Below are 27,033 nucleotides of genomic sequence, written 5' to 3' on the forward strand. Positions count from 1 at the left end.
AAAAGCATTTCCGGAAAATCATGCCAGTCTAGACATAGCCTTTATGTATTTATCATGGCATAGCCTCTTTACAAGAACAAATGCAGGCTTGGCAGGCACTGCTGTGTCTATGCCTCCCTCTGGTACTGACTTAATATGGACTTATGTAAATTGGTTCTACTCCCTGTTTCAATTGCCTCATCTGAAAACAGAGATAAGAATACTTACTTGGTTTCCTGCCAGGGGTGTTATGAGCGTGAGCTACTATAGCGCTTTGAAGATGCACAGTGCTGTAAGTGTTAAGGGTTAACGACTGCATTTCGACATTTCAAACACATATGCTATGTCTGTACTGCTCCCATTTGGTGCAAGAAACATGCAAATGAGGCGAAGCATGGGCTTCATTTGCATAATTAATGAGACTGTTTTTGCGCAAGAGGCTTTTGCACAAAAAGGAGCCGTTTACATGGCTCCTTTTTGCGCAAAAACCCCCTCTTGTGCTAGAGGTATTCTTCTGCATTTTTTTCAGGAAGAACAGCTCTTGTGCAAGAGGGGGCTTATGTGCAAAAAGGAGCCGTGTAGACGCTTCACTTCATTTGCATATGCTTTGCGCAAGAGGGGAGAGTCTAGACATAGCCCTAGTGTAATCGGATAGCCACCCCACATAAGGCCTGCAGGAGTTAAGGTAGCGAGGTGGCACAATTATCTGCCCAGGCTCCACCTGGAGGAGGAGGTAGGGCGTAAGGAGAGTTAATTAAAGAGGAAGCTCAGCTGGAAGGAACAGGAGGGGCCTGCATAAAGCTCAGGAGCTGAGAGTAGGGCTGTGTCCAGACTCAGGGTTTTTTTCGGGAAAAGTAGTCTTTTCCCGAAAAAACTTCCCCTGCGTCCAGACTCAAGCCGGGTTCTTTCGAAATTAATTCGAAAGAGCGCGGCTTTTCTTTTGATGGCGGTAAACCTCAATTTACGAGGAAGAACGCCTTCTTTCGAAAGTTCCTCTTTTGAAAGAAGGCGTTCTTCAATGTAAATAGGGCTTCTTCAAAAGAGAGCATCCAGACTCACTGGATGCTTTCTTTCGAAAAAGCAAGCCGCTTTTTCGAAATTTCTCTGTGCAGTCTAGACGCTCTCTTTCGAAAGAGGCTCTTTCGAAAGATGCTTTCGAAAGAGCCTCTTTCGAAAGAAGCCTGCAGTCTAGACATAGCCTAGGAGACCAAAGAGAGAGAAGCTACAGTCACTCTCAGGATGAGAGAACGCAAGGTAGGAAGCATCTCAGGGAGACAGCTGTAACGGTCTGTACAAATCTTGACTGATTGTTGTAGGGTCCCTAGACTGGAACCCAGTATAGAAGATGGATCTGGGTTCCCCTACCAGTCCCTGAGCAGTGGTGCCATTAAGAGGCAGTGGACAGCAAGACTACCCGGGACAGTGGGTCCTAAGAGACATTGATACCCACAAAGGGAGAACTACAATGATCTGATTGGAGGGCCAACACATGAAGCAAGAATAGGTGAGTCCTAAGACAGTGAGACTGAGTGATGGAGTGAATGACTGTAAGAGGGGTGTCAGACTGACAGCTAATTTTCAGATGCAGCCAAAAGAAGATGCTCCATTGGTGAGTGGACTGCCCCATGACTCATGAGTTATCAGATTTTTTTTCTTCTGTGGGTTTATCCTCCTACACTACTTTCAACATGTAACTCTTTGGATTTTGAGCCCATAATAATACAGTTTTATTGTGTCCGAGCTGTTATGAAAAAGCAGTTTTATTGATTTGTATTACTGTAGCAATATTAGGCACAGTTATTTTATCCATTCACTAGCTGAGTATGCTGCCACTTTCTGTTTTTCATGGAACAGATTTTTTTGCAGAGAGGTATCTTTCTTGGAATTGTGGGAGATAATAAACAATGGAAATGCTAGACTTGGTTCATTTGTGTCCTCTATGAATTCACTGCTTGAGTGCCATACTGTACTGAGATTAAACATTTTGTCTAATACTTATCTGAAATGAACCAATTGTCACCATCTGGGACTGCAAATATCAGTTCCATTCTCTTTCAATTGAGCCCAGCTATCAGTTATATTGCCATTATCAGGATCTACTGATGTACTGCAGGCTTTATGCTTGTTTTAGTTGGATGCTATTATGTTTGCTTTTCTAAAAGTAAGTAACTGTTTTAGAACTCTTGTTCAGCAACAATGGAATGATTTGCTGAGCTGGTTGTAATCCTATGAAAGACACTTTCAGGCAGCAGGCTGTTACCTAGGAGGAACTGTCTGGAAGTGACAGCTGCTGAAGAAATGTCTGAGAAGTCCGAAGGCTAAAGACACATTTTAAGCAGCCACAACAAACCCTGAGTGTATGGGTGGCGGGTGAATCCTGGGTTCAGGCAAGCTTCTGGCCCACTCCATCCCTTCTGCCCAAAGGCCCACCTCTCCCACTGAAGCCCAGAGTGCACCTCCTGTGCAGCCACCAGCCCTCTCATGCCCCAGAATGCCCAGATGTTCCTCCCCACTGTACAGAGCGAATGGGTGGAGCAGCTTCCCCCAGCCCTGAGAACCAGGCAGATGGCATGCTCTTCAGTGTGCTGGGCAGGTGGCACAGTCTCTTTCTCCCACCCTAGAGCCTCAGGTGGATGCCCTGGAGTGTTGAGCAGTTGGTATCCCCCTTGCTGCGGTGCACTAGGTGGGTGGCATACTCCCAGACGGGAGCAGGGGCTGGCCCCCATTAGTCCCAGCCTGGAGCTTGGGCAGAACGAAAAGAGCCTTCTGCAACACAGTGTTGGGGAGCAGGAATGGGCCTGGGGACACAGCATGGGTGGGGCCACAACTCTTTGGGGAGGTTCAGCCTTCCCCTGCCCTTGATACATGCTGCCCATGCCTGAGTGACACCTTATGTGAAAGAAGATCCAGACACAATCCTCTTCATATATCACCAGTGAGACATGATCAAAACAACAATCCATTGGAATGGAAGCTATAACTCAAGATTCTGTTGACAAATCAGAAAATGAAACATAATTTAGATGCTGGCTATTTCATTAATTCATATATGAATCCTGATTAGAGAGCAGACAAGATCTTAAAGGACCAACACTGAACATCTTGCTCTCCAGATGGCAAGCATTTGGCAGTGTTATAAGACAAATAGAATACTGCCATGTCACAAATAAAGGAATGACTGGTTACACTTTTTTTTCTTTTCTCACCATCTGGAAGTTGCAAGATGCATCATACCTCCCTCCCATGTTTCATGAAAATTGGCACATGAATATGCATAACTCAAAGATGATTTATGCAAAACAGGTAATGTAACATATCACTTTTGCTGAATCTGTATATCCTATTTTGGTTCTTGAATTTGAAGTTAGAATAGGAAGTGTGAATCTGGTTTTAATTCTAAATGTGCTAATGAGGACTATTAGTGATACTTTAGAACTTAATGGCTCAGTACTCAATGGTTTTATTTTTCCTGTAAGCCCAAATTGTGGTTGGTCCTAGAAAAAGACATGTGACCAGGCCACCTAGTACTGGAATCCTTCTTGAATCTAGTATTTTTCTATGGTGGTGGGGAGACTAAACAAAGGGTTCCCACCTTGGGGGAAATCTATTTAAGGAACAGAAAGCAATCAGGTCTTTGTCTTCAGCTGGCTTTTGAAATTGCCTTCCCACCCTCAGAGGATATACGTGAGGAGACCTGGAAATAAAGAACTGTAGTAAAAAAGGTGAAGACAAAACTGCTGGGCCCAGACCAGAAAAAGTCAATTCTGGCCTGAGATAAGAATGACTAGGGTAAGAATTTGCATGCAAAAAGTCTATCAGTGTATTAGAATTAGCTGGCATTATTTGTTTATTTTGGCTTAGTAATTCTGATCTGTCTGATTTCACACGCAATCATTTAAATCCTACTTTTTATACTTTTTTGTTTATCATCAGGCCCAGTGTAAATAATTGTCATAGGTTGGGGGGCAACTACTGTGCATATCCCTTTTTCATTAATAAAGGTAGACATCTTTGAGTGTTTTCTGTGTAAAACTCTCACAGAATGAGATGAAATCTATCTGGGGTTTTGGTTCCTTTTCTGGGTTGGGTTGCTGGATGCTGCCAACAAACTTGTAGCTGAGTTCTCCCAAAGCTGAGATGGTTCAGTGTCTGTGTTCCTCTGCTGGGGGATGGTTACCCCAACTCTGTGCCTTGACTGTGAGCTTCTGGCCCTGCAGGACAAGGGGGTAGGGAACCCCAGATGGCAAGAAGGTGGGCTTGATCAGCACGCTGGGGGAAACACTATGTTCTAAATCACATTTTAAGAGGTTTCTGGTCCAGATTATAAATCTCCAGGAATATCTACAGCAGTGTTTCTTAAACTGTGTGCTGTGGCACACCAGTGTGTCACGAGGCAGTTGGAGGTGTGCTGTGGAGAACCAAATTCAAAATGGCCACCCTTAAAGGGGCAGGAAACTTTTTTTCTCAACTTCCCCCCAACCTTGTGTATGTGTGTGAGTGTGTGTGTGTGTGCGCGCAAAACTAAAACTTGTCCTCCTTAGCACTTCTCCTTAGCACACTGAATGGACGCTATCTCGCATTTAAGTTGTGATTACTATGGATGGAGTGGCCATCAGGGCACCTGTGCTTTTTCCTCTTTCCTCTTCTTTCGAAAGAACTCCCTCTTCCCCATCCACACACGCCTTTTTCCGAAAGAGCTCTTTTGGAAAAAGGCTTCCTCCTTGTAGAAAGAGGTTTACCAATATTGGAAAACCCCCTCTGTTCTTTTGGGGGTTTTTTTCTTCAAAAGAACGCGATTGCAGTGTGGACTAAGTGAAGGTTTTTTGTTGTTGTTTTTTTTTTTAAACGGCTGTTATTCCAAAAAAACACCTCTGTAGTGTAGACATAGCCATAGGCAGTTTCCATCAAGATTAAGATTATTTTAGTGACAACAAGAGGAGTTTGTGTTATCAAGTGGAAATTCTATTTTCCCCTCCCCTTGTTTCTCTGAGAAGCTATTAATGGTTAGGAAAACTTTACAGAGCTGCTGCAATGAGGACTGGAGTGGTACATACATATTATACGCTTCTCCTGCTCCAAGTAACATTAACTGTGGATCATACACCTACTCTTAATTTAATGAGTGTAGCTGTGGATGCAGAGAGAGAAATTTAAAGAGGACACAGTGGCACATGGCTGCTATTCATAGGGTCTCTGGACTGGGACCAGGAGTAGTGTGTGTGCCTGAGTCCCCTCCGCCATTTAGGGTGCGTCAACACTGCAATGTTTTTCTGGGGAAATGGCTGTTTTTCCAGGAAAAAAATACTTGCGTCCACACTGCCATTGAGTTCTTTCGAAAGAAAGTTCAAAGATGGAGAGGTTTTTCCGATGGCAGTAAACCTCTTTCTACGACAACTAAATAATAACCACAACTAAAAAGCGAGATAGCGTCCAATCAAATCAATGTGGACACTATCTTTCGAAAAAGCACATCACTTTTTTGTTGCGCTTTTGCTGTGTGGATGCTCTCTTTCAAAATAAGCTTTTCCAGAAGATCTCTTTGGGAAAAGCTTCTTCCGAAAGAAGCTTGCATCTAGACATAGCCTTAGACACAGAGAAGTGGCCTGAGTATTGAAATGTGACATATCCCAAGAAGGGGGAATTAACTGCTTCGTTGCCCAGTGGAAAGTTTGGGCTGGAGAGGGCAAAACTATTGCCTCTGGGGATGAAGCCTTGGGAAGCCTCAATACCCAGGTCAGGTAAAGACTAACATACTCTGAGCCTGGGGAGGGCTGTAAGATATTATTGAGGGCCCTGAAATAGGCCTGGTTGGACTGTATGCCCCAGAAAGGATTTGCTTTTCTTTGTACACCAACTGTGTCACTCAGTCAGAGGGCTGAGTCCCTGAAGACTGCTCGAGAAGCCACTGTCGAGTCACCACAGACTGACAGTGCAGCAGCTGCATACCTGGCCTGGGAACACTCACAAGAAGTTGGCACTATCCCATTACATACTCCCAAGCACCAATGCACCATCATGAAATAGAGGCAAATATCATGGTATATTTGTTCTGGAAGGAAAATACAGATGATACCAAACTTAACATGCCAGTAACCACTATCCCCCAACCTCCACACCCACACAAAGTAACAGGTTTAAAACTTGTCTAATCATCTAGCACTGAAATTTGAATGTTAAGTTATAGTCTTCGTTTTAAGGAGTGTCAGTATAATACCTACAGGCAGAACTGAACCTAGAATATCTGGAACTTAGTGCATGAGCCTCTATCATTTGAGCTAAAAGCCAGCAGGCTCTCAGCTAAGGCTGTAGAGCAAACTCATTCTTTCTCTCTGTAAGTGTTCTCAGTGCCACTTCCTGGGACAGTGAACCACACCCAGAAGGGGCACATCTATATTTACCACAAGATCGACACTCTGAAAGGCATTCTTCTAGCATTCAAATGCTTAGGGTAGCTTCCACTGGTGTACAGTACTCTTCCTTTTCTGAAGAGTAAGAGAAGCCAATGGGAATGTTTGATCACATTGGCCTCCCACAGTGTGGATGCCATACAACTTGGCTTAAAGTAAGCCGATTCCAGATATGCATTTTGCATAGCTATAATTGCATACCTTAAGCCAACCTTCCAGGTCCAGTGCAGACCTAGCCTAGGCGTTTGGGTTACAGAAGGAATTTCCAAGTTCAGGAGAGCAGTAAAACTTAAAAAAAAAAAAAAACATATTTCAAAGTTTAAACTGGTGCTAGTCAGACCTGACAACAGTCTTTTTATTAGGCCTTAAATAATAAGTACTTAGTACTTAAGTGGTTTATGTCATTAATGAACTGTGCATACACTTTCAACACCTTTGGGAGTTTGGTAAACATTACGGCTGTGTCTAGACTGGCCAGTTTTTCTGCAAAATCATTTGATTTTGCGGAAAAACTTGCCAGCTGCCTACACTGGCCGTTTGAATTTCCGCAAGAACACTGACGATCTCATGTAAGATCGTCAGTGTTCTTGCGGAAATACTGTGCTGCTCCCATTCAGGCAAAAGCCCTCTTGCGCAAATCATTTGCGCAAGAGGGCCAGTGTAAACAGCACAGTACTGTTTTCCGCAAAAAAGCCCCGATCGCGAAAATGGCAATCGGGGCTTTTTTGCGGAAAACCGCATCTAGATTGGCCACGGACGCTTTTCCGCAAAAAGTGCTTTTCCGCAAAAGCATCCTGCCAATCTAGATGTGCTTTTCCAAAAATGCTTTAACGGAAAACTTTTCCGTTAAAAGCATTTTCGGAAAATCATGCCAGTGTAGACGCAGCCTACTACTTTCTGTAGTAAGATGAGGGTCTGAAACATAAGCTTATCCCTTCTGCCCCAGGGCCAACTGGTTTTGGCAGTTCCAACTCAGGGGAGGCGGGACTTGAACCCACAACCCTGTCTGCCCCAGGGCATTGGCTGGGCATGAGGCATAGACAGCAATGGTCCAACCTTTGTTAATATAAAGCAGAGTTAAGCTGTGAGCAAGAGGCAGGGCTTGCTCACAGAAGTTGGCAAGAACAGGGCTGATATTACAGAAACACAGACTGTAAGTACATTCCAGAGGGGTCGTAACAGAACACCTCATTAAGAAATATCTTGGTACCAAAACACACCTCACAAATAATATATATACCAACCCAGGTTCAGGACTGAGTCTAAAGTGACAGCATGATGGATAGTAACTGAAACCTCCCTTCTGTGAGGTAAGGGGTGGTAACTTCATGCGTCACGAGTGATGTGGAACCTGTCTATACCTGTGTATAAAAGTGCAACCCAAAGTGTGGTTGTCGGCTGACAGTGGGGAAAATGCTGAATCCATAGTATTGATTCAGTGTTAGTCCATTGTCATGGTGTACATATGCATGGTAGTGCAGCAGCAAGGTTTCACTGACAACTATTACTGTATGTTGGTTGGCAATAAACCTGGCTGGGTGCTTTTGATCCTTATCTGATTTGTGATCTCTGAGAGCTCTCTCAGAGTCTGTCACGTTGACTAATTGCGCATTGTTAATACATTAGACAGGGAAGCACGCAGCCAAAAGTTTATCATCATTGATAGAGCAGACCTGTCAGGAACCCATCAGGATGCCTGACTGATGAAACCTTCATTGATTTTTTTACCAAAACCAGAGAGGTATCCAGTGACAGACAGGACTCGATCCTACCATGATCTTCTGGCTTCTTGTCCCACAATCAAAAGAGTAAAGAAGAAAGAAATAAAAACAGCTTCCTCCTGATTCTTCCCTTGTGGGGTAGGATTTGCCTTGACTTTTTCCTCCTAGCAGAACAGGGGTTCAATCTCCCACACTCAATAGATCCTCTGAGAGAAAGAGTAAGAAAGCCAGGGCCTCCTGCATGGCAGCCTGGTGTCTCTTTGTCTCCCAGTTCTCTATGGCTTCCTCCTCTGGAGAGTGTCCTCTGGAAGCACTTTAGAAGAGTGAAACTGGATTCCACAGTGCAAAGAGGGAGATCAGAAACATTTAACAGTGTTCGGCTTTATTAACTTTTCTGAGCTCTCCCACAGGGTTTCAGCAATATTGTTTTCAAAGACTAAATACAGCAACACAAATGGTTCTGCAATAATAAGTCAATTAGTGATGAAAAATTACACTACTTTGAATGGAGACAGTGCTTCTGAATGACTCAGCTGATATGTTCCTTGGTTGCTATGGTGAAAACATGTTTGTCTAAAGTAGCTAGGGATTCAGTATTCCTTCTGTATTATCCAAGGGTTAAAACAATTTTAATGTAACTTTGGAGAGGATGATTTTTCTTGTTTCTGGTTACAGAAGTACCAGAATATAACATTAACTTTCATTTCTTATCTTGCTGGAATCCTTTTAGCTCTCACACTTCAATCAACAACTCATATCAAGGACTTCCTATCGTGACTTCTCTGGAAATAACCCACAGGCAAACAAAAGAGGGTCCATTTTCATTATTCAGCCACTGGAAAATGTATTTACATGATCAGAGATAACATATCTCCACTTGTTGCCACAGAACAGTTTTCTAATAATAGTGTACATATAATCCTGGATTAATGTTGTATTTACATTCTGCACATCCATATGTCGAATCCATTATTTTACTCTGCTAGAGAACAGCAAACAGGCAATTAATTCCTGTTTAGAGAGGGCAGTAAACAATTATTTTCTTAAATAAACAATATCTAAAATCACACACAAATTGGTGATTTTAGATATTCTCTCAGAGTTCTACAAGGGTTACCACAACATCCCCTCACATATTTCCCCTTTCTGACTCTCCTCCTCTTCAATCATGTGTTAGACCCTTTTCCGACTGAAGAGGGTTGGATCTCTCTTTTTCTGGAGCCCATAAACATGATTTCTGAATGTGATACACCCACCAGAAAGCTCTGTAAGGTGACTGTAACCTTTTACTTTATTTAAAGTGAATTTAGTAATGCAGTATTACACCACTGCAGATTCAGCTCTGGTGGCTAGTTTCCAGCTCAACAGAGTAAAAGTCGCCACTGTTACTTGCTTCTGATTTAGGCTCTCTAGGGATACATAAGGACACAGGCCAGTGAGCATGCCTATTTTCACATGTACAAGGTCTAGTCTGTTTTTCAAGTTTTATTAAAATTGCAATTAAAGCTATGATTGCCCATGCATATAGAAATTATGTAACTATCTATGCAAAGCTACACATTTAGTCATATGCATGTCCTTAACAGTATTCTTAGTGCCTGATGGATGCCTTGACAATTAATAATCAGTAGTGGGATGGTTCCTCTTGGAGTTTTCATGCAAGGAATTCATTTTAATCCATTTGGGACCCCTCTTTCACGATTCTGACTACACTCTGTACCAATAACGGTGAACTTTATTTTTCATAAGTTAGTTATAGTTCCATTTATTTTTCTGCACAATGTATACCCTGCAGTTAGGGTCCGTGTTAAAACAATGTGACTACCAGGTATTTTGTAGTCAAAATTACTCTTACAGTTAATTATTAAGTCATTGACATATCTTTTCCTGTAATCTTGTAGCAGAGGATGATTCTTTGGTCACTTACTTAGGTCAAGCATTTCTTAAGCCTAATGGCTAGTAAGGCCAGCTGACATTCTACATGTCTCCACCTATAGGCCTTAAGTTTCAACCCTACCTACTTAGATACCTAAGGCATTCTTACTCCTTCTGATTACTGATCATTTTTATATTTCTATAATCCTCCAATTTAAATCAATTTAGCATTCAATGATTATATATGACATGACATGTTAGTTAATCACAACACCACCCAATACAGGAATGATAAATTGAAGTAATTGGCATTAGCAGTCGATCTTCTTGGCAGCTAAGTGTGTTGCCTTTTCAGTGCTTTCAGCTCAGGTCCCAGAGAATGTATATGAATCCTGATTCATTGCACACTACTACACTATGCTACCCCATACCATTAGGTAGCCCCAACTACCTTATTGTGCTAGAAATTTGCGAGATACAGAGTGCTATCATTTTTCTTTGAGGCTGAGAGTCAGATCTTCCTGATAGGAAGTCCATTGATGCAATAGACACACTGTGAAAGGTTTGGTAAAAAAGAAAAGGAAGGCAATTGATGTGGGTTAAAGTTTGTGGGAATTCCAGAAATGACTCGTTAGGAAGCATTTTTATGGAGTGCTAAAAATAAGTCAGTCCCTAGGACCAGCAGGGTGGGAGGCACAGAACTAGGAGTGGGAAAAAACAAATAAAGTGTTAACATTAGTGGTTGCAGGAACAGAAACACAACAATATATTGCTGGGAAAATGGAGAGTCAAAAATAAAAACGGAGAAATTATTTTGCACTGCTGCAGATGGCCAGTCTTTCCCTTGGATAGGTTGCCCTGCAACACAATCAGGATCCGCGATCTTCCAGGAAGACCAAGAGACTCAAGATAACTTTTGCTTGATGAAGTACATAAGACTTCGACTTAACCAGCAGAGTGCAAAACAGAAAACTGAACTTATCAATCAACTGACTAGAGGGATATATATATTTTTAAATCCAACAACCTTTTTTTAAAAGAAAACAACCCTACCTCCTGCAGTGAAGTTTACAGTTACAAACTCCCTCAGTACAAAATAGCACCTTCATTTATCCATTTCCTGTTTTAAAAGCTTACACTGTTACTGATAATAGAAAAATGGCAAAATAGGTTTTAGATGCTAAAGACTTAATAAAGACTTGAGCCAACTGGCAAAAATTGTTGGACAAGAGTACAATACTGATTACTGTACAAAAAAGAGACAAGCCATCATTTCCATGCAAGTCCATTGGTGGGAAATTTACATGCACTCACAGTACATAGCATTGTCTGTATAATTGCTGCAAATGCTGTGTTTAGCTGTCAACAATCCCTCAAAGTTGAGTTGCAATATTCTCAGGGTTAGTTCAAAGGCTTGAACGTTCCGGGGCAGATTTACATCAGGAATATTGGCTGACAAATGACCAAGATTCAGTTCTAAAAAAGACTTACAATGCTGTCTGTTGATTGGATCATCAGTTTCCCTAGTATGAACTGGGTACTCATGGGCTGCATGAAAATGCTGAACATTTTTCTCATCACTTGAAATATGAATCCTGCCCAAACTGCCTTGGCATAATTTCTTATATATCTTAACCACCTGAAGAAAAACGCAGCTAATGTGAGGACTCGTAACAACTTTCTAAGCAAATTGGCCAAGACTTCCTGGGCAGCAAACCCACAAACTCTCTGATCTTCTGAGTTAGCTCTCTGATACTCTGCAGCTGTACTCTGGTTTAGCTTCATTTGTCTCACATCAAGTCAGTTGACATGAATATTGTAACTGGGATGATTCCATCCACAGCAGCACTATGGCTTCCCAAGGTAAGCCACTAAACCCCATATCTGTTGTAAGGATGCTACAGCCTCAATGATTGAGAAGACCAGGGCAAAACCACACCTATCACCATACAAGCACAAGTCTTCAAAGCATCCATTGTAGACCCACTTGCCTTGCCCAGATTTCTCAGTGATATTGATGTGGCATGAAGAATAGTCTGCCGCTGATGTCAGAATCCACTCTCCTATAACTGACTGGACTATGTATACACCCAGCTTTGATTGGCCCTGATGCTCATGGGTCCTTCTTGCTGCCCATGTAGCAAGTTTGTGGGTTTGCTGCCCAGGAAGTCTTGGCCAATTTGCTTAGAAAGTTGTTACGAGTCCTCACATTAGCTTCACTTTTCTTCAGGTGGTTAAGGTATGTTATTCACATAGCTAAAAGTGTGTAACTTAGATGGATGGCCCAGTGATAGTGCAGACAAGGCCTGAAAGTGGGACTAGGAAGGTTATTATGATGACAGTCCTTCATCTGTATTGCTGATCTTGTTACAGGTATACAAACTTCTCTTACCTTGAGACTGGATTATAATTATGTGCTCAACGTGAGGCTATCCCTAAATACCATTAGAAAGTTTCAGTAGTGCAGACTACAGCAGCCTGCGTTTTAAACTGTGTTTACATATGAAACACATTACACCTACACACTATGATTGGGACTAACTTACATTACATTTCCAAATGCAATTTTAGGTATTTTTATCTATATATACCCTAAATGTTCAGGACCTAGTCACCTCTTTCCTGGAGACACCGAGACAGTGAGGAATGCCCTCTGCTGAGGGCCCATACAAAAGACACATACAGTGAATTTGTTTTCCCAAGGTGCAAATGACTACACAAGGTGGAAAGCCATGTAGAATCAGTTCTACTCCATCTGCTTTGAATTGGAGAGAGAATTTAGGGAGGCAGACTGTAATTATACAAACTGGAATTCATCTGGGATTTTATTAAAAATGACAAGGTCCTTTGATAAACCACAAATGATATCATGTGGCATTTTGTTTATACAGCCCATCCTAAAGTCCCCACCTCTGGCAGCACAGTAGCTCAATACAAGACTACTGACTTAAGGGAAAATACCACCTACTGCTATAAGCCTCACTTCATGCATACATGGGTATTCCTTGAGCATCTCTCACCCTGAAAAGATCCAGCCATGCTTAGTGTGAGACTTGATTAGGTTGTGTAGCTGTAAATAAAATTTCCCTTCCCTCAATTATGTCAAATATTTATATTATGATTTATTCATTCAGGGTTTCTGGTATTGGTTTACCCCAAAAATAAATCAATATTTTGGAGGGGATAGAGGAATGTTTTTTATTTAGAGGAACCCATCAGCATACTCTAGGTGTTTGACAAATATATATTTAAATGAACCAGTATTCAAAAGAAACAATATCCCAACATGTAAAAAATACTATACGGCCATCCACTTTCCTTACTCATCAACCCTGCCACATTTGCATTTGCCTGCAACATCTGCTTCCAATACAGGCTACGTACTAGTCCCTGGTCTACACTAGGACTTTATTTGAAAATACCCCTTCCCCAAGGTTGAATTTATAAGCAGAGCATCCACACTACTATTCAAAATAATGGGCCATGGAATTAGAAATCTGTACTCCTGCTTTTCATTGGGAATAACACTGATTCTGAAATAGTTATTTTGGAATAACGGCAGTGTGGATGCTCCGGTGCTGCTATTTTGAAATAATTACTCACGAAAGTAATTTGAACTAATTATTCCCCGGTGCTTCCTGGGGCTCTAAGTCCAAGGTAGCATGTCCACGTTAACATAGCCTGCCTCGGATTAATTTTGATGCTTCCCTGTAGTGAGGACACTCTAGTTCAAATTTGCTAAATTGGGAGTTTAAGTCAAATTTACTAATTTCTAAATAGTTTCCTAATGTACACATGGCCTAGGTGTTTAACATGTGCTTAATTTTAAGCATATGTGTAGTCTCTGATTTCAATGGATGACCTAGGTAATTATAGTTTGGTAGCCTGACATAAATCCCAGGCAAGATAATGGAGAGGTTGATGTAGAACTTGACTGATGAAGAATTAAAGGAGTGTAATATAACTACAGCAGACTTCCGATAATCCGGCACCTTTGGGATCCATGGGGTGCCAGATTATTGGAGATGTCGGAGTATCCGGCTGGGAGGCTGTGAGGGGATTGGGAGGAGGGTGGGGAATGGCGCGGCATGGGGCGAACCAGGTGCTGATGAGGGGCAGGACTGCAGGACCAACCCGGCAGCACTGCGGGACCAACCCAGCAGCACCCCAGCTGCTCTGCCCCAGGGCTTCCCCAAGTCCGCTGCTGGTCAGCTTCAGCAGAGGCAAACTTGGGGAAGCTGTGGGGCAGAGCAGCTGGGGTGCTGCCGGGTTGGTCCCCCAGCACCACCCCTCACCTGAGCAGCGCTACGGGACCAACCAAGCAGCACCTCAGTTGTTCTGCCCCAGGGCTTCCCCAAGTCCACCACTCGTCAGTTTCAGCAGCGTTGGACATGGGGAAGCTGTGGGGCAGAGCAGCTGGGGTGCTGCCGGGCGCTGAGCAGGAGGGTGAGGGGCAGTGCTGAGGGACCAACGCGGCAGCACCCCAGCTGCTCTTCTCCGCACCGCTTCCCCAGGTCCGCAGCTGGTCAGTTTCAGCAGCGGCAGCAGCGGACTTGAGGAAGTGGCGTGAAGCAGCTCCAATTGTCCAGCTGGCTGGAGCACTTATGGGTTCCAGTTGGTGCTGGACTATTGGGAGTGCCGGACCACTGGATGGCGGATAATTGGGAGTTTTACTGTAATGCCAACCAACAAAGATTTAAGGAAAATAGAGCAAGTCAAAATAACTTGTTATCTTTATATAATGAGAGTGCAGTTTTGGTTGATAAAGGTAATGGTGTAAATTAATAGACCACTGCAAAGCCTTTGACTTGATATCACATTGTATTCTGATTAAAAATTAGAATACAAAATTAACATGGCACACATTAAATGGATTGGAAACTGGCTGACATCTCAATATAACTTAAATGAAAATTGAACACTTGTGTTTCTAGAGGAGTGTTTCTTAAACTGTGTTCCATGGTACACCAGTGTGTCACGAGGCAGTTGGAGGTGTGCTGCAGAGAACAACAGAATTAAAAATGGCCACACTTAAAGGGGCAGGCGACTTTTTTTCTTCAATAACTTTTCCCCTGACTTTTTTTTTTTCTCAACAAAATATCCTTGGTGTTCCTTATAAAAAAAGTTATCGATTGGTGTTCCTCAGTCTTAAAACGTTTAAAAGACACTGTTCTAGAGGGACTTGGTGCTATGCAAGTTAACATTTTTATCAATGACCTACAAGAAAACAAACTCATAACTGGAAAAGTTTGCAGATGACACAAATTGAAGGAGTGGTAAACAAGAGATCAGGTTATTGATAAAAAGTCATCCGAATGGCTTGGTAAACTTGGTGCAAGCAAACAATACACAATTTGATTGTAACATTTACATCTAGGAATAAAGAATGTAGGCCACACTTACAGGATCAATCCTGTGAAGCAATGTCTCTGAAAAAAATTGGGGGTCTTGCTAATAATCAACTGAACATGAGCTCCCAAAGTGATGTTCTCAACTTAATGCTTCTAAGTTTAAATCTCTAACTATTAGAGATTAGGATGAGAACGTTTTGAGCTCCGGTTATCTCACATCTACCTAATACAAGGTTTTTAAACCTTTCTCTGAAGTATCTGGTGCTATCCATAAAGACAGGATACTAGAGTAGATGGACCATAGGTCTGATCCAGTACAGCAATTCCTATGTTGCTTTATAATTAAGCAATACAGTATCATAAACATAATATAATGCTGCATTACAGGCACAGAGCAAATGCAATCCTGAGATGCATGAACAGTGGAGTCTTGAGTAGGAGTAGAGAAATTATTTCACTTCTAAACTTGGCATTGCTGCAGTCAGAGCTGGAATCTAGTTCTGGTGCCTGCAATTCAAGAATTAAGTTGGCAAATTGGAGAGGGTTCAGAGAAGATCCACAAGAATGACTGGTGGATTAGAAACATGCTTTAGAATGCTAGACTCAAGGAGCTCAAATAATTTAACAAAAAGAAGATTAAAGGCTGGAAGATGTGGGGAAGCTCTTTAGCCTGTTTTATAAGAGGTCAGATTAGATGATCAAAGTGGCCTCTTTTGGCCTCGGAATCTATGAAGCTATAAATAAATCAAACCAATATAAAAGCTTGTTAGAAAAAACTGGATTTACCAAGTAAATATTGCTAAAATACTGTCCTTACTCCTCAACTGAGATATTACTGTTATTTTTCCTGATCTACAAATTTCCAGCTTCTAATGTAGGTCATTAATATAATGCCATCTTAATTTCACAGAGATGGTGGTGTTAGTCTGATCGCTGGAAGGATAGTGCCGAAAGTGGCATGAAAAATTGTTATACAATATCTGTAGAACTGGATGAAGGTTTTCCCTTTATGGCCAGCAATACATTGACTTTATAAACTATTCACATACTTAATAAGCAAGACTAGAAGAAACCATTGTCTGACTTTTGATACAGCACAGTCCATAGAACTTCCCCAAAATAATTTCTGGAACATATCTCTCTGGATGTTTTTCTATCTTGATTGAAAAATTGTCAATGATTGAGAATGTATGATCCTTGTAAATTGTTTCAATGGCTAATAACCCTAACTGTTAAAAAGTAATGCTTATTTTCAGCCATTGGATTGAGTTAAACCTTTTTCTGCTAGACTGAAGAACCCATTACAGTGAAAGCTTTGTTATCCGGCACTTTGTTAACCAGAAAACTTTGTTAACCAGCATTTCCCCCCAGCCACAATACTACCATGTCTTCAGGTGTGTGCGAGCCTGACTCCCACCTGTCCAGTCAGACGACTTGACACCACTGGTTGTTGCAGGGTTTCTGACAGCTGGGACTACTGGCTGACATCATCAGCAAGCGCCTCCTTCCCCCTCAGCCTGCCTCAAGCTGCCTTTGCCTTCGGAGTATACCTAACCCTTTGCTTGAATAAATGGCACATTAAAGTAACCTGCAACCAGCATTTCCTATGCGTGCTGGATAACCAAGCTTTCATTGTATTAAAAATTAGTTTCACTTATAGATACTTATAGACTGGAATCAAGTCACATCTTAACTATCTCTTTGTTAAGTAGACTGAGATCTATGAGTTCTTAACGTCCAATTGCCAAAAGCTTGGACTTTTATGGATCACTCAAAATAACCCTTTTCTGCTCATTGCTTCTGAAGCAGCTGGCACTGGCAACTGTTAGAAGACAGGATATTAGCGAGATGGAGAATTAGTCTGACCCAGTATGGCCATTCTTATTTTCCTAAGTCTATCCTTTAATCATTCCCATGGCTATTCAGTGAACCATCTCCAATTTATCAACATCATTCTTAAACTGCAGACACCAGAACTAGACACAATATTTTAGCTCTAGCTGTATCAGTGCTAAAGAGAGACAAAATAACTTCTTTAATCCTATTCAAGATTCCCTGATTGTGTGTTCCAGAACTGCATTAGCCAGGGATGGTGACAGAGTTCACCGGGACCGGGGCAGTGCCCCCCCTCGGGTGGACGTGGTGGGGTTAGGGCAGTCAGCTCACGTTCAGCTGATTACTGATCAGGACACCCCAAATCTTCTTAATTCACTGCTTCCCAAGATCGGGTCCCACAACCAGGATGGATGACAGGTGAATGCACCCTTGAGGGAGGTGAGCCGTGCCTCTTTCTACCTGAGGCCCCCCCCACACACACACACACTGGAGCCTGGTGCATACAACCCCACGGCTGCTGCCTCCCTGCCATGTGCCTCCAGCCCCTGCACACTGGACAGGCAGGACAGCCCGAGAGCCCCAGCATACAGAACATGCTCAGCCCCAGAGCACTGAGCAGGCAGTGCAGTACCCCCAGTGCCAGACGGACAGACAGGCAGCATGGTGTGGCCCCAGCCCAGGGTCTTATGCACACCAGCCCCAGCCAAATTATCTCTCACGTACAGGAGTACAGAGAAGAGCGACAAGAATGATTAAAGGTTTAGAGAACATGACCTATGAAGCCAGGCTTCATGAACTGGGCTTGTTTAGTTTGGAAAAAAGAAGATTAAGGGGGGACATGATAGTGGTTTTCAAATATCTAAAAGGGTGTCACAAGGAGGAAGGAGAAAATTTGTTCCTCTTGATTTCTGAGGACAGGACAAGGAGCAATGGGCTTAAAGTGCGGCAGGGGAGGTTTAGATTGGACATTAGGAAAAAATTCCTAACTGTCAGGGTGGTCAAATATTAGAATAAATTGCCAAGGGAGGTGGTGGAATCTCCCTCTCTGGAGATATTTAAGAACAGGTTAGATAGACATCTGTCAGGGATGGTGTAGACGGAGCTTGGTCCTGCCTTGAGGGCGGGGGGCTGGACTCGATGACCTCTTGAGGTCCCTTCCAGTCCTATTATTCTATGATTCTATGATTCTAAGTAAATTCTTCCTCACAGCTTTGTGAAATTGATCCTATTAAAGCAATGTGTGTGGAGAGGAAGGAGTTATGTTGCATTACTGGTGTGAACTTTATTATGTTTGCACATTATAAATATAATAAAATCAAGTTCATTTGTGCCTAAGCTATCATTAACTTTTACTTCTGTGATCAGTTCCTCTTTATCTGCTAGGTCAACGTCTAACTTAAAGCTGATGTTTTGTAAATAAAAGTTTAGGTAACAAAGTGGAAACCTTAAGTGGATTTCAAGTTATGTATTATGTGTTGTGTTGTGCTGTGATGTTATGAATGCAAATATTTAATGTAGTTTCAATTCCAGTGGGTTTGCTCCCTTCACTTTTACACAAAATATCCAGTTTACCCTAAATAGCAGCAGATGAAAAGAATAATTATTTATAATTCCCTGCTTCATAGGCTGAACTGAAGCTTGTTTTTGGCATGAAAACAGAAGGAGAAAGGTAGTTATGCTGTACATGAGTGTTATTTCCTTGTGGCCCCTACAGTACATCCCATCAATCTTTTGGTGGACAGTCTGTGAAAAATTGAATTTGCTGTCACTGGACTATGAGGTATATATGAATTACATGTTCAGATTAATTCCTCTGAAGCATCAGGGTCTTACACTTTTTCAGATTGCTTTTGACTTGCTTTTACATTTAATATTGTTTGTAATGTAAGTACTGGTGCCACAGAGGTTTATTTATATGTTCTTTTCTGGGTACTGAGTATTCTGTAAGCCCTGCTGCCATTCAAAGCCTACATGGAGAATATCCCCATCAAATCATGATCAGTAAAGTAGTCTCAACCCAGGCATTATCCCAACCTATCCTTTTATGCATGCATCAGCATCTGCACTAACCCACTGTACAAATAAATGTGTGGTTTCATACATCACCTGCATGCACAGATACTGATGCTTGAAAAGAGTGTCTGCTCAACTTTGCATAAAGAGGCCACTTTCTCATGTGATCTATGCCATCAGTTGCCAGCAATGCCCCTCTGCCATGTATATTGGCCAAACTGGACAGTCTCTACGACAAAGGAATGGACACAAATCAGATATCAGAAATGGTAATACACAAAAACCTGTAGGAGTACATCATAACCTACCTGGGCACTCATTAATGGATTTAAAAGTAGCCATTCTTCTACAAAGGAATTTCAAAAACTATCAATAGAGAGAAACTGTAACTGGCCTTCATATGCAAATTTGACACTATCTCTCATGGCCTGAACAAAGACATAAACTGAATGGATCCTTACATTCCACACCCAAATGACATCAAAAGCTAAGTATGGGACACTTCCTGCCCACTTAATTAGCCTTATTAACTCTGGCACTACAATTGACAGGCACTCCCCGCCCCCGCCCCCAGGACTACTCATTGTTTTTTTAAAGATACAGACTAACATGGCTACCCCTCTGAAACTTCTGAAAACTAGACATTTTCCTGCCATCTCTTCTTCTTCCTCCCTTTTACTCTCTTATTCATTGCTGAGAACTTAACATATTTAATAGAATATATTCCAGCAGAAGTTATGGGTAATGGATGTTGAGTGTGTAGAATAAAATCCACTGAAAATAAAGAATGGGCCATATTATCTAAAAATATAATAGAACATTAAATATTTATACAAAATTCTGGAATATATCTACACTCAGTAAGGATGTCCTAATTATTTGCTGGACACTACAATGCTCCTTATTATTAAACAATTACACACTAGAATAATTATTCTATATATTCCAGAGTTTAAATGAACTCTGGAACTTTATAGACACATTATCTATATAGTCCAGAGTTTAAATGAACATATGAGATGGGGGGGGGGGGGGAGAGACAGATATAAAAACATAGAGCAAGTCATAAACATGTTCTTATTATATATTATCTAACCTGTCAATTGCATTAATGGGCTTTTTGGCAGAAATTGTTTATTGTAAATTATATTTAAAGACATGATTTAATAAAACATGTTTCTTTTTCACCAGATGAGATTTTCATTTGCACCCTCATTGTCATTTATTCCCTTATGTTAAACTTTTAATTTCATGTTTACCTGGTGAAAGGAACAGCAGATGATTGCAGCTGTGGTTAATACCAATATTGCTCTCTGTTGTTATAGCAACTAATGTTCAAACTACCCTGGTTTTCTACATCTCCTTTCAGTCTCTCCTGCTGTAAAGCAACACAAAAGGGAAGGCCAACTTTCAGAAACTTCCACAAAAAATTTGGCCAGTGCTTTGAACTTATTTATTTTATTTCAAGTATGCTGATTCTTGATCAGGAATCTTCTGCCTAAATGCCAAAGAGATATATCTCTCAACCTCTCCTGGCGCTGTGAATAATCACACATTTGTAGAACATCATCATTCTTTAGTCAGTATTTTACTCAAGTAAATCAACAGAACAAAACTATTTTTTCATAAGCACACACAAATGCATCTATATAGAAGCAATTATGCCAAATATCAGCCTGATATTGTTGGTTAGCTGACCTTGATTTGCATAAATTATAGCATGGCTAATACAATGAAGAGTCTTATGGCACATTAAAAACTGACAAATGTATTGTGTCTGATGAAGTGTTTTTTAGCCAAGAAAATGTATGCCCAAATAAATATGTTAGTTTTTAAGGTTCCGTACAACTCCTTCTTGTTTTTGCAGATACAGACTACAGATACAGGTGTACTATCCCTCAGAGACTAAGGCTAATGTTTTTTGTTATGCTACAATTGTGAAGTATATAAAAACTAATACAAAAAGGTTTGTTTTTTCAAGTCAAACAACAAAATTACTCAAGTTATTAAAAAAGAAATCTTAACTGTATCAAGAAATAGGCTACGTCTACACTGGTCCCTTTTCCGAAAGGGGCATGCTAATTTTAAACTTCGTAATAGGGAAATCCGCGGGGGATTTAAATATCCCCCGCGGGATTTAAATAAAGATGTCCGCCGCTTTTTTCCGGCTTGTAGAAAAGCCGGAAAAGTGCGTCTAGACTGGCCCGATCCTCCGGAATAAAGCCCTATTCCGGAGGATCTCTTATTCCTACTTTGAATAAGAGTGCCAGTCTAGACGCTCTTTTCTGGCTTTTCTACAAGCCGGAAAAAAGCGGTGGACATCTTTATTTAAATCCCGCGGGGGATATTTAAATCCCCCGCGGATTTCCCTATTACGAAGTTTAAAATTAGCATGCCCCTTTCGGAAAAGGGGCCAGTGTAGACGTAGCCATAGTGTTTAACTGGTTGAAGTACTGAGCCAATCAATATGCAACTTTTTAGCTCTTAACCTACTTTTAGGTCTTAACTAACTACAGCATCCTCTTAACTTACCTTCTTGATAATTAAAATATGAATTATTATTTATAATGAGGCAGCACCCTAAAGCAAGATGTAGATCCCATCATGCAAGATGCTCTAAAAATGCATAATAAGAGACATTCTGTGCTCTGAGAAGCTGTCAGTCAAAAGGGAGAGACTACATGACCTTTTAAATAAGTCAGCATTTTGTTTCAGCAATCAAAGTCAGTTTCTGAAATAAACAAAATCTGAGTTTAACATGGCAGCTGACTTCAGAGAGAGTGGACATAGAATGAATTAAAAGAAGCTACCTCTGAGCAATAAATACTGAGTTTGGCTTTCAGATACAATTTAGGTAATGGAGCTCTTAATGGTTTTTGATGTAGAGTAATGTTTTGCAATTAATAGACTGTTTACATTTACACTAGATGTGTATCAAATTTTTTGCAGCAAATTATAAATAAATATGAACTGACACATTACGGTTTTAGTAGTTATTTGAAAAATATTTATCCTGTAGCTTTTTTTGTGGGGGATTAGCCTACTGGAGACTGTCTGATCTTCTAAACTGGGGGTGGGGAACCTTTTTTGGGTCGGTGGCTGCTGACCCACAGAAAAATCAGTCAGGAGCCAAGAGTTGTGGGGAGGTGGCAGGGAGGTTGGAGTGCCAGCATGGGCTCCCCAATGCTGGAGGAGGCCCTAAGCCTAGGGGCCAGATCCAGGCAACCCAGGGGTGACATCTGGCCTCCGTGCCTTAGGTTTGCCACCCCTGTTCTCAACCCTTACTCATACTAGTAGTTCCACTGAAATCAGTGACATAACTCAAGTGAGGAGATCCAAGGAGTTGCATGATGAAGCCTTATATGCTTCTAAGGAAAAATAACACTATTATTATGCCCAACTATAGCCTGAGCAAAAACTTGGGAAAAAAAGATTGTGACAAGTTCTCAGTTTAAAAGGAAATGGAGGCTTTTATCAGTGTTCTGCTAGAAAATCTAATTTCTCACTCTTAGAAATCACTCATACTAAGTTAAAAGACAAACTTATCTAAAAAGGTCTCTTTCAATTTCACCACCTGCAATGCTTCATAATGCTGCCTGTATTTTCATCTCTCTCTCTTCAATATGCAGGGCTGTTTGGTGCTATCAAAGGCTCAGTTTTGGACTTCAATGAATTACTTAGTAAGTATATTTTACTTCTGTTATGATCCTGGTCAAAGATCTGTTCTTTTACAGTTTCAACATTTCACTTACTGGTTTATAACAATTAGTCTTATTCTATGTGTACTCTTGGGAAAAGTACAGAGATGTTTACATTTTTAATTTCTTTAAACATTCAAGCTAAAAAGAAGTAAAAGACTGAAATAATCTAAAGAAAAGAAACTAAAACAGGAAGAAATGAAAGATGAAATATGGAGGGAGATGGAAGATGAAATTAGACATAAAGTACTGTATTGCAATTCTATTTCATAAAAAGTTACACCAAAATGTTATGAAATACCATAGGCTTGGCTACACACATATTTATTTCTAGTGCAAGTACACAAACAGACTTAAATATACTGGCAGAGAGAAAAGATGTGCGAATATTCTGAAAATATTTGCCACTCCTGTTCTAAACCCTTACTCGTACTAGTAGTTCCACTGAAATCAGTGACACAACTCAAGTGAGGAGAACCAAGGAGTTGCATGATGAAGCCTTATGTGCTTCCCACTGACCCTGGGCTCACGCAGCACTCCAAGTCCCCGCGGCATCCCTGCTGGGGCTCTTGTACATTTCAAAGGTGGAATGTGGAAGTGCTTATCGACTAGTCGAGTAGTTAATAGAAATTCCATTGACTACTCAACTAGCAAATGAAGCGCTACTTAACATCCCTAGCAGGGATATGGAAGAGTAGCAGGGCTGGTGGAGGAGTCTGGAGGGGCAAAGCAGGGAAAGGACAGTGAGAAGGGAAGCACATAAAGGGCTGATGGATGTGCAGCAGAGGTGAACAGCCAGTGCCAGCTAGAAACAGGACGGAGGACAGGACCCTGTTGACCGAGAGCACGCACACAGCAGAGGCTCCACTGATGGACCAGTGGGGGAACATCTGGCCCATGCACTGTGTCTTTACCCTGCCACCAGCCTTGCACACCTATTCTCATGGCTGGCCACTGGACTCTCACCTCACTCACTGCTAGAGGGCAGGTGGCTGGTAAGGATCTGGCCAGAAGCAGGACCTGCCAGTATTGGTAAGGGGCAGGGGGAGGAGACAGAAAATATGAGACAATTTGCCCCTTTTAAAGAAAAAGACAGGACACCTGCAGGAGGGCTCATGTATGGGACTGGCCCTTTAAAAACATGACATCTGATCATAGAATCATAGAATAATAGGACTGGAAGGGACCTCAAGAGGTCATCGAGTCCAGCCCCCGGCCCTCAAGGCAGGACCAAGCTCCGTCTACACCATCCCTGACAGATGTCTATCTAACCTGTTCTTAAATATCTCCAGAGAGGGAGATTCCACCACCTCCCTTGGCAATTTATTCCAATATTTGACCACCCTGAAATATTGACCATCATACTAGGCATTCCCATCATCTGGAGTATTTAAAAAACGTGAGTGGAAGAAACATAAGAACATATGTATTAGAGAGACAAGATGGGTGAAATTATAGTTGACTTGAAGAGGAGCTCCATGTAGATTGAAAGCTTTTCTCATTGATCCAATAAGAGATGTTACCCCACCTACTTCGTTTCACTAATATCCTGGGACCAACACAGTCCCAACAATGCAAACAAATGGAAGAACAATCCCAATCTGCCAGAAAAACAGAAGCAATAATTTAACTGTTTTCTCTTTTCTCTCTATGATCTATAGGCAGATTGAAATGCCTTCAGAATCAAATTTATCTAACACTTGCATTTGGGATCTCACACTCTTTTTCCCCACTGTAAATTCTTAGATTCATTGCTGGTTAACAATGTGACAAGCATAAAAAAGTCAAAATTTTAGGCTATTTGTTTTACTTCACACAGTTGGATCTGGTCGATTTCATTTTCTGCAATGTCATGGTCCATAGAATTTTATTTTCATGAGCAGTTTGGGGCGGGGGAGGCTTGGCTATTTGGTGCTACTTCTTATCCATTGTTTTGCAAGGCTATTTATTCTGCATCAAGAAACCAAAAAGCCACATTTTTTTCCAGTGAGATTATCACAAAACTAATGCTATTTATATGTTCTCCCTAAAAAAACTATGATGATAGGTAAAGAACAAGCTTCTTTTCTAATAAGAGCGCAGGGATGTGAAAGTTCCTAGTTATGCATGTCCACAAGAACTACAAGAAAGCATATTATGGGACCCGTGAAGCATTTGTTTGTTTGGTTGATTTTGTTTGGGTTTTTTTTTTATGAGAGGTGCAGTGCTGCTGTAACCAACAAGTTTTAAAGTACAGACTTAGATGCCTGCATTTCTTAATAGCTGGGGGGAAAAATCGTTTCCCGGGAAAAAAAGAAATAGGCAACCTATACTAGTGACTTGGTGCTAATCACAATCCCGTGTTCACGCGTTTGATTGAACTCCTAAGAGAATAAAGAGATTCAGATAGGCATGTCCGTCCATCGCGGGGGTAGTGGACTCAAATGCCTGCTGCTTCACATATGAGGACATTTTCTGTACGCCCCCAGCCGCGCGGGGCCGAGCGCCGCGGTGTAGTAAGGAGGGACAGAAAGGGCCACTCGCACATCACTACATCTCCCCGACCCCTCGCATGTTTCATGGCGAGCTCCAGCAGGCGCTGTTTGCCAGCCAGATTCCCAGCAAAGCAGTCGGCGCCGCTGTTTGAAAGCCGGCTGTCCTGGCGGCTCGGGGGCTGCGGCTCACGGGCCCAGGGCTGCGCCTGCTCCTGGGCTGGGGGGTGGGAGCCCTCCGGCCCAGCTCAGAGCCGGCGGGGGATGAGGGGCTCTGGCTGCGGCCCCGCGGACCCCCTCCCAGCCCATCACTCACCCGGGGGCGGCGCGCTCTGCTCCCGCAGCCCGGCCTCGGCGCGGGCGCTCTCGTGGCCGCAGGCCGGCGGCGGGGGCTCGGTGTCCGTGTTCGTCAGCCAGGTGGACTCGGTCTCGCGGGTCCAGCTCTCGTAGTAGCGCGGCTCGATGGCATCGGCTCGGCTCCCCCCGCAGCCCATCCTGCCGCCGGCACCCGGACCGCCCGGCTGCAGCCCAGCGCCCGCCGCTCACTGCCAGCGCTGCATCCCGCCTCCCGGTCAGCCAGGGGTCCGGGGGCGCCGCTCCCGTCCTCCCCGCTGTGCCCCCTGCCGGGCGGCTGCGTCTCCCTTTCCTCGCCTCCCCCTGCCGCTGCTCGGCCCTGCGCTCTCCCGCCCCGCTGCCTCCGCGAGTCCGGTCCCTGCCCCTCCTCGCTCTGCCCCGGAGCTACTGGCGGGAGACTCGCTAGCGCAGCCCTGCCCGCCCGCCACAGCCTGCGAGGGCGCCTCTGGAAAAAGCTCCTCAGCGACTTGTCTGACCCGCGCAAGTCCTCAGCCTCCAGCGCGGCCGGGGCGGGGAGAGAGCAGCAATCGCCAGCATTTGAGGGCAGAGCGGAGGAAGCCGTCCCCGAGTTGCCGGGTCCCTACGTTCACAGGTGAGGCAGCGTTAATATTTGAGGGCAAATCTGGCCCGTTCCGGCGGCCCATTTCATAAACCCGCCGGCCCCCTCATTTTCCTACAGTGCGAGGGCAACAGCGACTGGCTCCGGCTTGCTGCATTAACTCTGGTGCTGCTCTTGAACGGCCAACGTTTGTAATTCAGCCCACACTATTTAGCCCTGTAATGCCAGCCACCCCTCCACAGCTCCTGCGTGTACTGGAATGTACACTTTAACCCACTGCTCTCAAAGCAGTGGAGAACAAGCCACTACACTCATGAATAAAGGCCATTAAGACTTTCACTGACAGCAGCCAGAAAGAAAATCTGCCATAGTGAATACTGACAAAGGAGGGGACTGCTGAAAGTAATATGTTTCTGGCTCATGATTGTTATTTGATGTTTATATTACAGCTCTCAGATGCCCCATTGTGTGGGGAGCTGTAGGAGAGAACCGTCTTTGCCCTAGATACAAAAAACACTTGTATCCACCATTTCTGAAGCTATAGTGAACTAGGCACATTCTGAAAATGTAAATAATTTTGTGAGCCAGCTAGCCAGACTCAACTGGTCAAATAGCTACCTGTGGCTAGTGGCTAAAGTGTTGGACGGTATGGCCCTAGATAATGTATCTGTTGCATAACGATTTATCAGTACAGGACTGAAAGCCAGGTATAGGATACTCTTATATTTAAAGATCACCTTTTCTTCTAACAATCTTAATAAGAGGGTGT

At 42.7% G+C, this 27,033-nt stretch overlaps 1 protein-coding gene across 1 annotated transcript in view; it reads right to left on the reverse strand.

The window, feature by feature from the left end:
• The window catches only part of BAALC (BAALC binder of MAP3K1 and KLF4), a 39,292-nt gene extending 12,644 nt beyond the window's left edge, over positions 1–26,648 (reverse strand). The window contains exon 1 of the mRNA XM_006122398.5: positions 25,668–26,648. Within this exon, the coding sequence (XP_006122460.2) occupies positions 25,668–25,845 (178 nt within the window). The 5' untranslated portion in view covers positions 25,846–26,648. The remainder of the gene's footprint in view (positions 1–25,667) is intronic.
• Positions 26,649–27,033: the final 385 nt, after the last annotated feature.

Source organism: Pelodiscus sinensis, chromosome 2 (assembly GCF_052426305.1).
Source record: "Pelodiscus sinensis isolate ZL-2025 chromosome 2, ASM5242630v1, whole genome shotgun sequence".
NCBI lineage: Eukaryota > Metazoa > Chordata > Testudines > Trionychidae > Pelodiscus > Pelodiscus sinensis.